General features: G+C 38.5%; 1 protein-coding gene across 1 annotated transcript in view; it reads left to right on the top strand.

Moving 5' to 3' along the window:
* Window positions 1-15,994, top strand: part of LOC148113433 (uncharacterized) — a 121,361-nt gene that overhangs the window by 90,334 nt on the left and 15,033 nt on the right. Inside the window, exon 3 of the mRNA XM_087871554.1 lies at window positions 10,337-10,917. Within this exon, the coding sequence (XP_087727680.1) occupies window positions 10,337-10,917 (581 nt within the window). The remainder of the gene's footprint in view (window positions 1-10,336; window positions 10,918-15,994) is intronic.

The following is a 15,994-nucleotide window of genomic DNA, read 5'->3' as shown; positions in this document are numbered from 1 at the left end:
GGTTTAAGGGAGGGGTCTCTACTGCTTTAATCCTACTTGTCTTGACTAAGGGTATTCAGGCATTGCTTTGAATCCATTGTTGTCACTTCTGTTTAATAAAAAGATCCTTTTGAAATACTACGTTTCAAGAGTTTTTACTTTCTTAAGTTGGAAGGAGAGACAATCCTTACAGAATGCAATGTCTGCAAAACAGTCAACCCAGAGAAGCAATCTTCACTCTACTGTGGGGACCTTGCAAACCATGTCCGAACGAAGCAGAGAACTGGGAGAAGCCGAATGCTGGGGGGGGGAGACATAAACCATCACCCAGTCGGATGCCTGTTTCGTACACCCCATTGGAGAGGATGAGGTAACCTGGAGAATCCTGAAAAGCCCTGCTGGTCAATTGGCATCAGGAAGAAAGATAGCTGGGATGAGAGAACCAGAGGAGTCACCCTCAGCCGTGGAAACTGAAAACCGGGTGGAAATGGGAACTAGAAGCCCTCGCTGACCAGGGGGAAACTAACTGAAGCACCACTGAAGGAGGATTGTCTGAAGAGGCATATAACCCAATTGGTGATGGAAACTTTGGAAAATCTCAACATCCGAGGGGAGCCAGAACAACAACCGAAGAGCGCTGAAAGGGCAGCAGTCGTGGATGATGCCAAGGGAGGCACCCCCCTTCTGGAGCCTGCCTATCGAGCAAATGGCGCAGCAGCAGTGGGAGAAGACCCACCAAACCCTCCCCCCCAGGCAGCATGCACACCAGCGTCCATTCTCAACCAGCCCTGAGTCCCGCAACTGGAAAGAGAAACTCCTTCCCTTGGGGTGAAGTTTGTGGCACACGTGCTCACCTACATGCAAGAGTATGGGCATGATTTCCAAACCCAAGGATCCCGAGTGCGAGTTGTGACCCTAGCCCTAGAGGGTGCCGCTGACAGATGGATGGTGACCCTGCATAACACCAATGCACCAAAACTGCAGGATTTCAACCATTTCATGATGGCCCTGCAACGATGGTTTAGGACCCCCTTGCAGATTGCAAAGCACGTGTCCACATTAAAGTGTTGAAGCAGGGGCGACAGCCAGTAGGAGAGTATACTGAAAAATTCCAGGACCTCGTGTGTCATATGACCTGGCCAGAGGATATTTTGGTGAGCTGTTTCAAGGATGGACTAAGTGATGATCTATACAATGCCTGTGTGGCCTGAGGCACACCGAATCACCTACCTGAGTGGTACATCACTGCCGAAGAAGCCGAGATCGATATGGCCAGAAACCAGTACTGAGCGGGGTGAGCATGGAAGAAATCCCCACCCCAATGGAGGCAAGAGCCCCTCAAACCACAAACTGCATTTTCTCCGAAATTCTCAGCCTCTTTCAAGTGTGGAAAAGAGGGGCACCAAGCTGCAGAGTGTCGTTCGCAAACATCCGCCAGGAACCACTCGCTGGGGTGGAAACTTGCAAATCCTGGCCAGCGCGGGAAGGAGACTGCCCTGAAGAGCAGGCAGATCGTAGAATTTCCATCCCCCCACTCTTTGCGGAGGAAATGCTTGCATCTCAGTATGAGGAATCACACTCATTCGGAAGTGATCCAGAAGATGAACCACTGGTAAGAAAACCAATTAAACCACTTACCCTCCCTTTAAGATTATTTATCCCAAACCGGGATAGGGAGATAAATATCTCCGCTCTAGTGGACTCAGGGTGCACCCGTTGTTTGATCAGCCCAACCCTAGTAGGGAAATTGGAGATTAATGTAAGAAAACTAAAAATCCCCATCGCTTTCTGCCAACTAGATGGGTCAATAGCAGGGGGCAAGCCAGCTTCTTTTGCCACCAAGCCTCTACATATAGACATCGGAAGCCACAAGGAAATACTTACTTATAGTGGCATTTGGCATGGAATGGCCATTAGTCTTGGGCCACTAAATTCCCTAAACCCAAGATGTACAGCATGTCCCTAAGGGAGTTGGAAGAGCTGAGAATATTCATTGAGAAAAACCTAGCAAGGGGTTTCATCAAGCCAGCCCAACCAAAAATCACAGCTTAAATTTTTAAGTTTACAGACCTGCCAGTAGAGTTCCTGGTCTTCTTTCTGAACAAAAGAAAACCTAATGCTGCAGAGGAGAGATAACTGAATCAGCATGTTTCCCTTCTCTTGAGATTCTGGGAAATATTTGAGGTCTCATGAGGATCTTAATGCATACTGCCTGGAACATTGTTCATATTGCACAAATAACCATATTTTACAGAGTTTATGAAGGATTATAATCAGCCTTGAAAGTCTGCAGTTATATAATGTGCATGGATGAAGTGAACTCTTTCAACTAAACTAAAAATCATCAGAGCAGAATATAGGTTGGAGTTAAGAGATGTAAAAGCATCTGTGTCTGAGCCTGCAAACTTTGCAGAAAACAATCCAATATAAGGTCAATGCCATAATATAGCTGTTGGCAATAGCAAGAAAATATTCCATTAAAGAGATTGCATCTTGCCAGGAAATTTCAGGCATTAATGAACATTAATGAATGTTAAATAATCAGTACAGACACAAAATCCTCATACAGTGAGTATCAGCATTTTCCCTGGCAGAGTCTGTTTTGCTATTTATTACATTTGGAATATTTCCCTTCTAGAATCTCCATGGAAACATTTGTCTGAGCAAAGAAACAAATAAGATACTGCAATTTTGTGATTCTAGCATAGTTGAGTGAAAAATATGCTTAGATTCTTCTGGATACAGAGGAAAGTATACGTAGTTTCCAAGTTACCCCATATGGGGTAATTTGACCAATAAATATATTTATATATATTGTGAATGAATTAAATATATAAATCAGAAGCTTATTTTTATATCCATGGGTTGATACACACTGAAAATTTGCATGATATTTAAAAATGTTTCTTAATTAAATAGTAAGCTTATTATGAATAACGGAAATAAACTGACTTCTTGATTTGACATGTTTTGAAATTATACAAATTCATTAAGAGACATGTAAGCTTGGCATATGTACTTTTTAATATTCTTTGGTTCTAGGATAAATATAAAAAGGCATACACTTTGGTACATTCTCATTTTTTAAATTTCTACATACTAATTTGCAAGTTCTTAGAATATATTTGAACTGCATATATCTTAGTTTGTCAATTTATCTTTTACAGCATTCATATATCTGTAAGAAATCTTGCAAATGAGCATGTAGAAATAAAAAAATGAGAATGTGCCAAAATTATGTCTTTTTAAAATGTATAATAGAAGAGTACCTTTATATACCTACAGATATGCTATCAAAGCAGCTTTTCCATCTGAGTCTTTAATTTAGGAATGTCTACAAATATATTGGACACTAATTCCCAAAGCTTCTGCAAGAATGGCCTGAGCAGTGGGATCATATGGGGAAAAAGGAATGTTTGAGTGATGCAATACCAGTATTGCAATATGCACCCCAAAAAGATGGATCTTTCTATGCAACCTTGCAATGCTGCTGTTGTTATTCTGCTAAAAGCAGCAAGACCAAACTGAATGGCACTATTAGGTATGTTATGTGCAGGCGCAGCAGGAAGGTTGCACTCCAGTCCATGCTAACTGTGGAAAAATACTTTAATCCTATTGGCTAATGGCCGTCAGTACTAATGGCAGGAAAATACCTTGAATCTATTGGTTGACAGCTGACAGTTCTCTGAATAAAAGATTGCTGCCAGCCTGCAGCCTTTGTTCAGTAGTTAGAATGTAACTAATAAAGAGTTTGTTGCTATAACCGGCTTTGACTCCATTCATCGCCCAAATCCAACACTGGCGACAAAGATGGGATCAAATGGAAACTGAAGCCGTTTAAACAATCCACAAGACACCGAGGTCTACTGCGACCCAGAGCACATGAATACCTCGGAGATGGCTGCACTACTGCAATTCACACCATTCGACCCCTCAACAGATATGTGGGATGCGTATATCATTCAATTTGAGTGCACTTTGGAAGCTAAACCTCAACAACATCTCGTACAATCAGAAAAGGGCATTGTTCCTGAGTTACTGCGGCAAAAAAATATCTGAGATGGCCAGAGCCCCCATCACTTTTAACCTGAATCCTCAGGTGGCACTGATATGACTCAAGCCGCAAAGAGTGCCATTTGCATTGAAGCCAAATGTTGATGAACAGCTGGACAAACTTATCCAGCAAAGCATATTGGAGCCAGTCAACCATGCCAGGTGGGAGACTCCAATTGTCACCCCAGTAAAGTCAGATGGCTCAATCAGGATATGCATGGACTATAAGTGCACACTTAACAAAGCACTTCAAAAAAACGCATATCCGGTACCATTAGTGCAGCACTTACTGCACTCCTTGGGCAAGGGAAAATTTTTGGCTAGACCTTACCAAGCATACCAGCAGTTACCAGTAGATGATGCCACAGCTGAGGCACAAACAATTGTGACCCATTGGGGAGCATTCTGATGCCGCCGACTCCAATTTGTGGTAAGTGTAGTCCCGGGACTTTTTCAAAGCCTAATGGAGCGGCAATTACAAGGGATTCTGGGAGTCGTCCCCCACTTTGACGATGTCTTAGTGTCGGGATCAAACAAAACCAAACTATTCAACCGACTGCGGATGGTACTTCAGAGATTTCAGGAAGTTGGATTTAAAGTAAAAAAAAGAGAAGTGCAAAATAGCAGTCACATGGGTTGAATTTCTGGGATACCTGATTGATGCCTCCGGATTACACCCCACAAAAGGAAAAATACAGGGAATCCAGGAAGCACCGACTGGGGGAGAGGGGTGTGGGCAGTGCTAGTGGCAGTACAGCAAATTCTGGGGCTCCTGGAAAATGCTGATATCTCAGCTGCCCAGGGATCATAACTGTCCTGCAGGAACAGTAAAGAATGGAGGGATAGGCAGGCACGAACAGGGAAGTCACAAGTTCCCTGAAATGTTTGTATCAGCCTCCGACCCAGCAGCAAGGGAAGACAGTCATTAGGAGCTGTCAAAAGCTGGGAGGCCACACACAAGAAGAGAAGAAAAAAGAATGAGGTGATCTTCTGGGTGAGAAACTGTGGTTTTGGAAACAAGATTCCTTTATATATTTAACTCCTGAACTTTTAAAACTATTTTACTTGAGAAAATTGGCAAAGAGAGAGGGGAGGGAGTGGAAAAAGGCTACCTCCCCACCTCCAGAACAGCTGTGAAGAAGCAGAAACCATTAATAAAAGCTAATTAACAAAAGTTGAAAAAGTAATTTAACAAATTGAAAGCAGATTGGGAAAAGAGGCATTTTTGGCTAAAGAGCTGTAATTTGAAAATTTGAGTTTGGAGTTTTGAAGCTGGGGGTTTATTTTTTTTTCTCTTTTAGGACTATTTTGGATTGCAGAGGAAATTAAAGAGATATATTGGACAAAGGAAAAGATGAGAAGGGAGTGACCTTGGGATGTTTTGGAAACTAGCAAGAAGATTTTCATAAGAAGTGGTCTTGTGACTTTGTAACAGAAGGGGGAAGATGTAGAAGAAGAAAAAAAGAAAGAAAGCTGTTGTTTTTTCCGTGTGCTTGATGGAGTTATAAATTTTGGAAGATTTTGGAATAGTGGTATTTTGGAATATTATTTTTCTGGTTTTTCTCTTTTTGTGCCTTTTCCTTTTCTTTTTTTCTTGTGGAACTTCCCTCTTCCTGGACTTAAAAGAGTTCATTGGCAGGGTTTTTGTTTTTTTTATTTTTTAATTATTATTTTTTGGGAGATATATTTTTCCATTTTTTTATTGCCTGGTTGGATATTTTGGGCAAACACCTGGGTTTTGACTAGTGAATTTTTATTTTTGCACTGATCTGGTTTTATCTTTTCTTTCCCCCCTTTCCCCCCCCTTTCCCCCCTTTCTTTCTCTTTCTTTCTATTTTTCCCCTCTATTTTTGTCTTTTTGGGCTGTTTGATTGTTCTTGGCCTTTTGTATGGTTTATGGATCAAATCTGTGTGGATTAGGATATCAAGAACCTGAAGAGTCTGATTGGGCATTTTGAATTTAAAGAAATTGAGTATTTGGATTATAAAATTGGGTAGTAAGATTTGAAAAAAAATAAGATGACGAAAAAAACACAACATCTATCATCACCATCAATATCAACAATGCCTGGTACTATAGGGCAAAAGACAACAGAAATTGCATCACAGCAAGTGAAAGTCAACACAGAATTAAAAAATATGCTACAGACTATATATGAAGATCTTAAGACAAGATTAGACAAGGTAGATGAGAGAATGGAAAAAAATGGAAGGAAATATGGAAGAAATGGAAGGAAAATTGAAAGGAGTTAAAGAAATGATAGGGAAAAATGAACAACAATTGCAGCAAATGGAAGAAAAAGTAGAAGCAATGGAGAAAAAAGTTGAAGAGATGGACTTACAATTACTGATAAAAATCCAGAAAAAACAATTATAACCCTGGAAATGGATAAAGCTGATTTTTATTTAAGATTTATTTATTTTTATTTAACATTGAGGAAGAAAAGGGAGAAAATTTAGCAGAGAAAATTGCAGAGATACTAGCAGAAGCAATGGAAGAAAGTAAGGAAGGGTTATTAAGTGGAATTGAAGATATATATAGAGCGCACACAAGATATGCAATGAGACAAATCTACCTAGAGAAATTCATGTCAGATTCATAAAGAAAACACTGAGAACAGATATATTGCAACTGATAAGAAACATGACGATAAAGCACAAAGGGAGAGAAGTAGTGGCACTGAAACAAATTCCAAAAAGAGTGAGAGATCTGAGAAAAGAATATCAATTTCTCATGAAATGTTTGATAAAGAGAGGAATAAATTTTAGATGGTTGATTCCAGAAGGAATATTGGTGAACTGGCAAGAACAAAGATACAGATTAGACTCAGTAGAGAAAGCAGAGTTATTTTATAAACAATACATAGATGTCCAAGAAGAAGGAAGGTTGAGGGAAGAAAAAGGAGATGAACAACAAGAGGAGAAGAAAGTACAACCAAGAGAAACAACGAAAGAACAAGAAGAGAGAGCATTAAGAGAAGGATGAGGGCAAAAGAAGTTAAGGAACTAAGGGAGATAAGAATGACTAGATCAACAAAACAAATAAATAAATAAGAAATGGAAGAAGTAATTAAAATAATATCTTTGAATATAAATGGATTAAACTCAGCAATAAAGGGAAGGAAAATATTCAATAAATTAGAGAAGCTAAAATTAGAAAATATATGCTTACAAGAAGTGCATATTAGAAAGCAACATAAAAAACTTTTGGAACAAATAAAATTAGGGACATTGTATACAACTTTGGCTTGTCAAAGCAAAAGAGGAGTAGCATTTTACATCAAACAGACAATCCAATCCAAACAAATATAGGGGAAAAAGCGAGAATTAACTTTAAATTGCTTCAAGTTTCCAGAATTAGAAGAGGATTTGGTCTACCAAATTGGGAATTGTATCACCAAGTGGCAATGTTAACTTGGATTAAAGAATGGATCTTATTGCAAAAACAAGACTTTGGAAGGGACATGATTTACAACTAGGATGGCATGCTTTCTTATGGTATGGAAAAAATCGGATCCATGGATACTTCCAGAGACATTGGTTGTTGGTAGTATGGGAAAGAGTAAAAGAAAAACATTATATGGAAGCACCAATGTGGCTTTCAACAATAGAACCATTGACACACCCAAATATGATTAACATGGACAAGATTGTAAGATATAAAGACATTTTAACAGAGAAGGGAGAATTAAAACAGAAACAAGACTTAGAAAACCAAGAGTTTGAGATTGACTGGTATACACAGTTGCAGATACAATCAAGATATGATAAAGACTTGACTTCCGGTTGGCACTGCAGGCATCGTGGATGGTCTCTCCAGACCGCCAGCCCCGCGATTTCATAAAAGCCGCTTTGACAGCATTAAGCAGCTGTCTGATGGCTTGAAAACCTCTCCATCGGGAGAAGAAGGAGAGGAGAGCCGGTGGGTGCGAGTAGAGCTCCCCGTAAGTCCTCTGGAATAATTGCAGAGGCTTGGAGGGTGAGAGCTCCCCGGTTAGCCCACTAAAGTTCCAGTCGGGCTTCAGGCCCAGGTAGAGCACAGAGACGGCATTGGTCGCATGGTTGATGATCTCTGGAGGGCTCGGGACAGGGGTTGCTCCTCTGTCCTGGTCCTATTAGACCTCTCAGCGGCTTTTGATACCATCGACCATAGTATCATGCTGCACCGGTTGGAAGGGTTGGGGGTGGGGGGCACTGTTTTACAATGGTTCTCCTCCTTTCTCTCCAACCGGTCGCAGTCTGTGTTGACACGGGGGCAGAGGTCGACCCCGAGGCCCCTTGTATTTGGGGTGCTGCAAGGATCGGTCCTCTCGCCCCTTCTGTTCAACATTTATGTGAAGCCGCTGGGTGAGATCATCTGTGGTTTTGGGGTGAAGTACCATCAGTATGCTGATGACACCCAGCTGTACATCTCCATCCCAGACCACCCCAATGATGCCCTCGAGGTGATGTCCCGGTGCCTGGAGGCCGTACGGATCTGGATGGGGAGGAACAGACTCAGGCTCAACCCATCCAAGACCAAGTGGCTGTGGTTTCTGATGTCCTGATATAGTCAGTTGGTGCCATCTCTGACTATTGGGGGCGAGTTGTTGGCCCCCACAGATGGGGTTCGCAACTTGGGCGTCCTCCTGGACTCGTGGCTGTCTTTAGAAGAGCATATGGCGGCCGTGGCCAGGAGGACTTTTTATCAGGTTCACCTGATTCGCCAATTGCGTCCCTTTCTGGATCGGGACTCGTTACACACGGTCACTCACGCCCTTGTCACTTCACGCCTGGATTATTGCAATGCTCTCTACATGGGGCTCCCCTTGAGGAGCACCTGGAGGCTCCAACTGGTCCAGAATGCGGCCGCACGGGTGGTGACAGGAGTGATGTGGCGCTCCCATGTGACCCCCCTCCTGCGCGAGCTGCACTGGCTCCCAGTGGTCTTCCGGGTGCGCTTCAAGGTTCTGGTTACCACCTTTAGAGAGCTCCATGGCTTAGGACCAGGGTACTTACAAGACTGCCTTCTGCCACCAGTGGCCTTTCACTGACCAGTTCGCTCCCATAGAGAGGGGCTCCTCAGGGTGCTGTCGGCCAAACAATGTCGACTGGCGGCCCCCAGGGGGAGAGCCTTCTCTGTGGGGGCACCTGCCATCTGGAACGAGCTCCCCCCGAAGATACGGAGGATCCAAGACTTACGCATCTTCCGCCGCGCCCTAAAAACATTTTTATTCCAACAGGCTGGTCTGGCCTAATTCTCCCTTTTAAATTGGCTTTTAAATTGGGTTTTAAATGTTTTTTAGATAAATTGATGTCTTAATTTGTTCTTTGAGCCTAAATTATTTAATCTGTTTTTAATAGTTTTTTAACTTTTGTATGTCTTTGTATTTTATTTTGGCTATTCACCGCCCTGAGTCCTTCGGGAGTAGGGCGGTATACAAATATGATAAATAAATAAATAAATAAATAAATAAATAAATAAATAAATAAATAAATAAATAAATAAATAAATAAATAAATAAATAAATAAATAAATAAATAAATAAATAAATAAATAAATGAAGCTCCGGATCCGGGATGACTCTGTTTGAAACAGAGCCAGACGTCGTGACCAATCCTGAAGGCAAAAGTGAGTTTGACTGAATACAAGCACAGGCAGAGCGGAAACAGGAGAACAAACTTTACAAGTAACAGTGCTTAACTCTGGATTTACATTGTTTCTAATTGAATCTCTTTGAGTTAGAGGCTGAAGATGGTGCCTTTGTTATGGGTGTGAAAGTGAAAGTTAGAAACGAAAGTGTTTATTGAGAACTTTGCACTTTGAGAGTGGATTAAAGCTGCTGGGAATTGAGAGCTTGTGGAGGAAAGACTATTTTGCTTGATAAATTATAAACTATAAATTACAAGCTTTTGAAAATTGCTCAAGGGACTTTGTGGCTGTGAAAGGAAAAAAGACTTTAAAAAAAAAGATGGCTTCCAAACAAGTTAAGCCAGGAGTTTCTAGAAGTGGAGGAGGTTCTCCAGTAGTGTCAGTAGTGACACAGAAAGCACAACTTCCGGCTGATTCACAGAACCAGGAGGCTTCTTTTAATGAACTCAAAGAATTTATAAAAGAAGCCATGAATAATCAAACTGCAGCTATGAATAACCAAACAGTAATTATGGAAGGGAAATTAAAAAAAAATTGAGGAGGATATAAAGTCAGTTAAAGAAGTTGTTGAAGAAAAGCATGATGAAATAAGAGATGATATTGTTTTAGCAGTCTCAGGATTGGCAAAATTTATTATTCAGGTGGATGAGAGAATAGAAGAAATTAATGAAGCCAATCTGAACTTGGAAAACAAAGTAGGAGACATTATGTCTAAAACAGAGAAGGTGGATGATGAATTGGTGATGTTACAATACAGATCTATGGAATTTGCCCTGAGACTGAGAGGGCTAAAAGAAAATAGCTGGGAAAATTTAAAGGATATTTGTGCAGAAGCAATGGCAGAGCTAATCAAAGAAAATCCAGATGATGTGGCAAGCCAAATTGATAAAATCTACAGGGTTAACTCTTGGGTAGCAAGACAAAGGCAATTACCAAGAGATGTGGTGATTTATTTCACAACCAGGAGGATCAGAAATGACATCTTACAAGCTTCCTACAAGAATAAGGTTCAAGCGGCTGGACAAGAAGTGGTGGTTCTGAAAGAGATCCCTCCAAAAATGTTAAGAAGCAGAAAGGACTTTGGCTTTTTGGTAAATGAACTGAGAAACCAACAACTGCAGTACAGATGGGATGTTCCAACTGGTCTAATAGTGAATTATGGTGGAGAAAAATACCGGTTAAACACAGTTTGGAAGGCAAAAGATTTTTATGTTAATGTTCTAAAGGCTGGATATCCACCTTCACCCGGGGGGGTGGGGCAGAAAGAAAATGGAGAAGTTACAACAAGAGAAAGAGGGAAAGCAGATACAAACTTATGCTGAAGCTGCAGCTGGAGGAATTATCATGGAAGAAGATTTAGAGCAACTTGGGGGCCCACCCCCAATTTTGGAACCACTCAAGAAGACAGAGGAACCAAGAGAGCAATGACTGACACAAGCAACCTACAAATGCCAAGAACAACAACTAAAAATGCAACAATCTCAAGATTCATCTCAAGAAGTCAAAAAAACAGAAGCAGTGGAAGGGGCGAGGCTGAAGAGTAAGATGGAGGAGGATATTCAGCTGATGCTTTTGAAGCTTCGAAGGGCCAAAGATGGCAACTAAATTCTTATCCTGGAATGTTAATGGTTTAAACTCACCAAAAAAAAAGAAAGTATTTCACTACTTGAAACAATTTAAGAATGATGTTATTTGTTTGCAAGAGACACATATTAGACTATTAGACCAAAAATATTTGATAAATTCAAGATTAGGTACACATTTTATGGCATCAGCACCAGAGAAGAAAAATGGGCTAGTTGTATATGTAAAGAAAGGACTATCAGCTAATTTAATTGAGGCAGATATTCAAGGAAGATATATTGCAATTGAATTACTAGCTCAGAGTGGAAAGATGCTTTTAATTGGAATATATGCACTTAATCAACAACAGGACAAATTTTATAAATTTTTACATACTAAAATAATACAATGGGACTATAAATCTTTTATCCTAATGGGTGATTGGAATGGAGTAATAGACACACAGAAAGATAAAAAAAGTTTATCAAAGATCTCGATACGTGCGAAATTACCTAAATCTTTTTTTGATATGATGGAAGATATGGAGCTGAGAGATATTTGGAGAGAACGGAATGATGAGGAAAGAGATTTTATATTTTTTTCCGATAGACATCAATCCTTTTCCAGGATTGATTTTATACTAATCACAAATGATTTTTTTTCTAGGGTGAAGAAGATGAAGATATGTCCAAGACTCTTAACTGATCATAGTCTGGTCTGGGTGGAATTGGAACAGGAGAGGGGGGAAAGGAGGTCTTGGAGGTTAAATGAAAATTTATTTAGATATGAAGAAAATGTGAATGAGCTTAAAAAACAAATGAAAGATTTTTTTGCTATTAATATATATAAGGGTACCTCTATGGAAATGGTATGGGATGCAAGTAAGGCTTACATGAGGGGAACTTTAATATATATGAATAATAAACATAGATCAAAACAACAAAAGAAGCGGAAAGAGATAGAGGAGGAAATAAAAAAGAAAGAACAATTACTTATAATTAATCCAGGAGATAAGAAATTAAAAGAAACAATAAATATATTACGAGAGCAATTCAATATGTTAATGGCTGATCAAGTGGCAACTAGTTTACAATATGCTAAACACAATACATTTTGTAATGCTAATAAACCAGGTAGGTGGTTGGCTTATGTGTTGAGGAAAAAACAGAAATCATGAGTTATTGGTAAGATAGAATTTAGAGGTAAGGAAGTTTATCAACAGAATATGATCAAAAAAGCCTTTTTAAATTTTATACAAAACTATATGCCAGTGACTCAATACAAGGTATAGATATAGATAAATACCTAATGGAAGAGAATATTCATGAATTAACGTTAGAACAGAGGGAAGGATTGAATCAGCCAATAACCTCCGAGGAGATTATTGCAGCAATTAAACAGTTAAAAACAGGTAAAGCTCTGGGAACAAATGGAATAACAGCTGTTTATTACAAGAATTTACAGTCTGAAATGGTAGAACCACTTAGAGTTTTATTTTGTAAAATTCAATTAGGGGGAGGAGTCCCACCCTCCTGGAGAACAGCTTTTGTTTCATTGATCCCAAAGGAAGATCAAAACTGTGCCAAACCTGAGAATTTTAGGCCAATATCACTTTTGAACACTGATTACAAAATCTTTGCCAAGATATTAGCGAATAGATTAATGCCAGTAATGCAACAAACAATTCATAATGACCAATCAGGGTTTATAAAAGGGAGGCAAATGAAATATAATGTTAGAGAAATTGTAAATCTACTGGAATATTTGGAAAAAAACAACCAAGTCCCTGCAGCGTTCATATTTTTGGATGCGGAGAAGGCATTTGATCGATTGAATTGGCAATTTTTATTTAAGTTAATAGAAAAAATGAATTTTGGACAGTACTTTATACAATCAATCAGAGCAATATATCAGGAACAAACAGCACAAATAATAGTTAATGGAGGTTTAACAGATGCTTTTAAAATTGAGAAAGGAACAAGGCAGGGTTGTCCTTTTCTCTCCATTGCTGTTTATTTTAACTTTAGAAGTTTTGTTGAATAAGATACGTGACTCTGACAAAATAAAAGGAATTGTAATTAGACAACAAGAATACAGATTAAGAGCGTTTGCAGATGACTTGGTTGTTACTTTATCTCAACCTATAGAATCGACTCCACATATGTTGGAGGTCAATATGGTAGGGTATCTGGATTTAAAGTAAATCAACATAAGACAAAGATGATAACTAAAAATGTGTCTATATCTCAAAGAGAAGACTTAGGAAGAATAACGGGGTTTGAAATAGTTAAAAAGGTTAAATATCTGGGAGTATATATTGCAGCCTCTAATACGAAATTGTTTAAAAACAATTATGAAGTTCTCTGGCAAAAAGTGCAGAAAGAAATGAAGAATTGGAAAAAGTTACAACTATCTCTACTGGGAAGGATAGCAGTAATAAAAATGAATGTAGGTTTTTATTTTTGTTTCAAATGATATCAGTGCTTAAGAAAGATGGAAATTTGAGGGAGTGACAGCAAGGGGTTAATACTTTTATTTGGGGTGGGAAAAAACCAAGAGTGAAATTGAAAATTATACAGGATATACGTGAGAGAGGAGGTCTTAAAATGCCTAATTTAAGATTGTATTATGAAGCAGCTGTTTTATCACAAATTAGCGATTGGTTTAATTTAACTGAAGAGAGAATGTTAAATATAGAAGGTTATGATCTGTTATATGGATGGCATGCTTATTTGTTATATGAAAAAAAAGTGGATAAAGTGTTTAAGGGTCATATACTTAGAAATGCGTTGCTGAGGGTTTGGAAAAAGTATCAATATAAACTAAACTATAAGATACCTATAGGGGCAAATCCCAGACATGCAATAGAAAATATAAGTATAGAACAAAAAACGGAGGTGATTACTTATAAAGAACTTCTTTTTATGGAAAGGGGTAAACTACAATTGAAATCTTTAAATGTACTGAAAGAAGAAGGGATAATCTATACTTGGTTTCAGTATGGTCAGCTTCAAGCTAGATGGAGGGAAGATTAAAAAATTGGTGTCATGCAAAATGAGGAAAACCTAGTAAAACAGATTAGAGATCAAAGTCAGATGCATATTAAAAGGTTGTATAACGCTTTACTGGAAATAGATTCAGAAATGGAATTGGTTAAGGGTTGTATGATTAAATGGACACAAAACTTTCAGGAACCAGTGATGATGGAAACATGGGGAAAGATTTGGGTTAGAAATGTTAAGTTTACGCAAGCACAAAATTTGAGAGAGAATTTTTATAAAATATTTTATAGATGGCACTTGGATCCCAAAAAATTATCATGTATGTACTCTAATTTGCAAGCTAAATGTTGGAGATGTGAATGTGATGATGCAACTTATTATCATATATAAGACTTGTAAGAAAATCAAGGCATTTTGGATAAAAATTTGGTGGGTGATGCAGAACATTCTGAAAAAAAGGTTGAAATTTACTCCTCAATTGTTTTTATTGGGTATAATAACGGATTGTACAGCATTAGAGACTAAACTGATTTTGAACTAAAATCAGCAGCTAGGCTATTGGTAGCGCAATACTGGAAGAAGGACTCTTTGCCTACTATTGAAGAATGGATATTGAAAGTAGCAAATTTAGCGGAAATGGCGAAAATCTCAGTGTACTTGAAGGACTAAACACAAGAAAGATACATATTGGAATGGAGAAGATGGATTGATTATATTCAAAATAAGTATCAGACAAGAAAATATCAAATAGCTTATGAATGAATGTTAAATTCTAGCCATAGTGGAGTTAAGGTTTCAGTGGGGATTTTGTAGTTTAAGAACAATTAGGTTAATTTAGCTTATGATTGTTAATTGAAATACCCTGTATTTTGCTCTGGGAAGTCTGGGAGGGAGGGTGGGATGGGAAGGGGGGTGGGAGTGGTGGGGAGGGAAAAGGGGTGGGGGGAATGGGGGAAAATTTTTCTTTGTAAAACTTTTCAATAAAAAAAGATATGATAAAGACTTGAAACAATTTGGTTTTAATTTGGGGGAATCAGAGTTGGATCAGATAATGACTGGAAAGGATGAAAAAATGATTAAACGGCTGTATAATTATTTGTTGCAAATCAGATTGGAAGATGAAGATTCACCAAGAGACAATGATAACATGGCCGAAAAATTTTGGATAGGTAATAGAATTAAAGAAATGGCAACAACTATGGGAAAGAAATTATAAATTGACAATGGCAACTGCATATAAAGAAAATCTATATAAAATGTTTTATAGGTGGCATATGCCACCAGAAAGATTAGCAAAGATGTTTAAGGATAAATCAGCCAAATGTTGGAAATATTTGCATTTGCCGGGATCATACTATCATATGTGGTGGTCATGTTTAGAAGCAAAAAATTATTGGTCTAGAATACAGAAATGATTGGAAGAAATATTACATAAAACTATAGAATTAAAACCAGAGGTTTTTTTAATTGGGTATTCTCCCAGAGAGATATAGTAAAGAAGATTTGTATTTAACTATACATATAATAATAGCAGCAAGAATTGTATTTGCACAAAATTGGAAGACAGAAAAAATTCCGTCAGAAGGTGAAGTAATAAAAAAGATTTTAGACTGTGCGGAAATGAATAGATTAACTTTAAGAATAAGAGATAAAGAGGAATTAGTGTATTTCAAGACATGGGGAAGATTTTATATATGGTTAGAAAAGAAATATGAAGATAAGAGAATAGATAAATGATTTAGATAATAGAAAGTTAAACGAGGGA

Source organism: Pantherophis guttatus, chromosome 5 (genome assembly GCF_059756535.1).
Source record: "Pantherophis guttatus breed Tessera chromosome 5, ASM5975653v1, whole genome shotgun sequence".
In the NCBI taxonomy this organism is placed as follows: Eukaryota; Metazoa; Chordata; class Lepidosauria; order Squamata; family Colubridae; genus Pantherophis; species Pantherophis guttatus.
The sequence above is the reverse complement of the archived record's forward strand: the minus strand, read 5'-3'. Positions and strand labels throughout refer to the sequence as shown.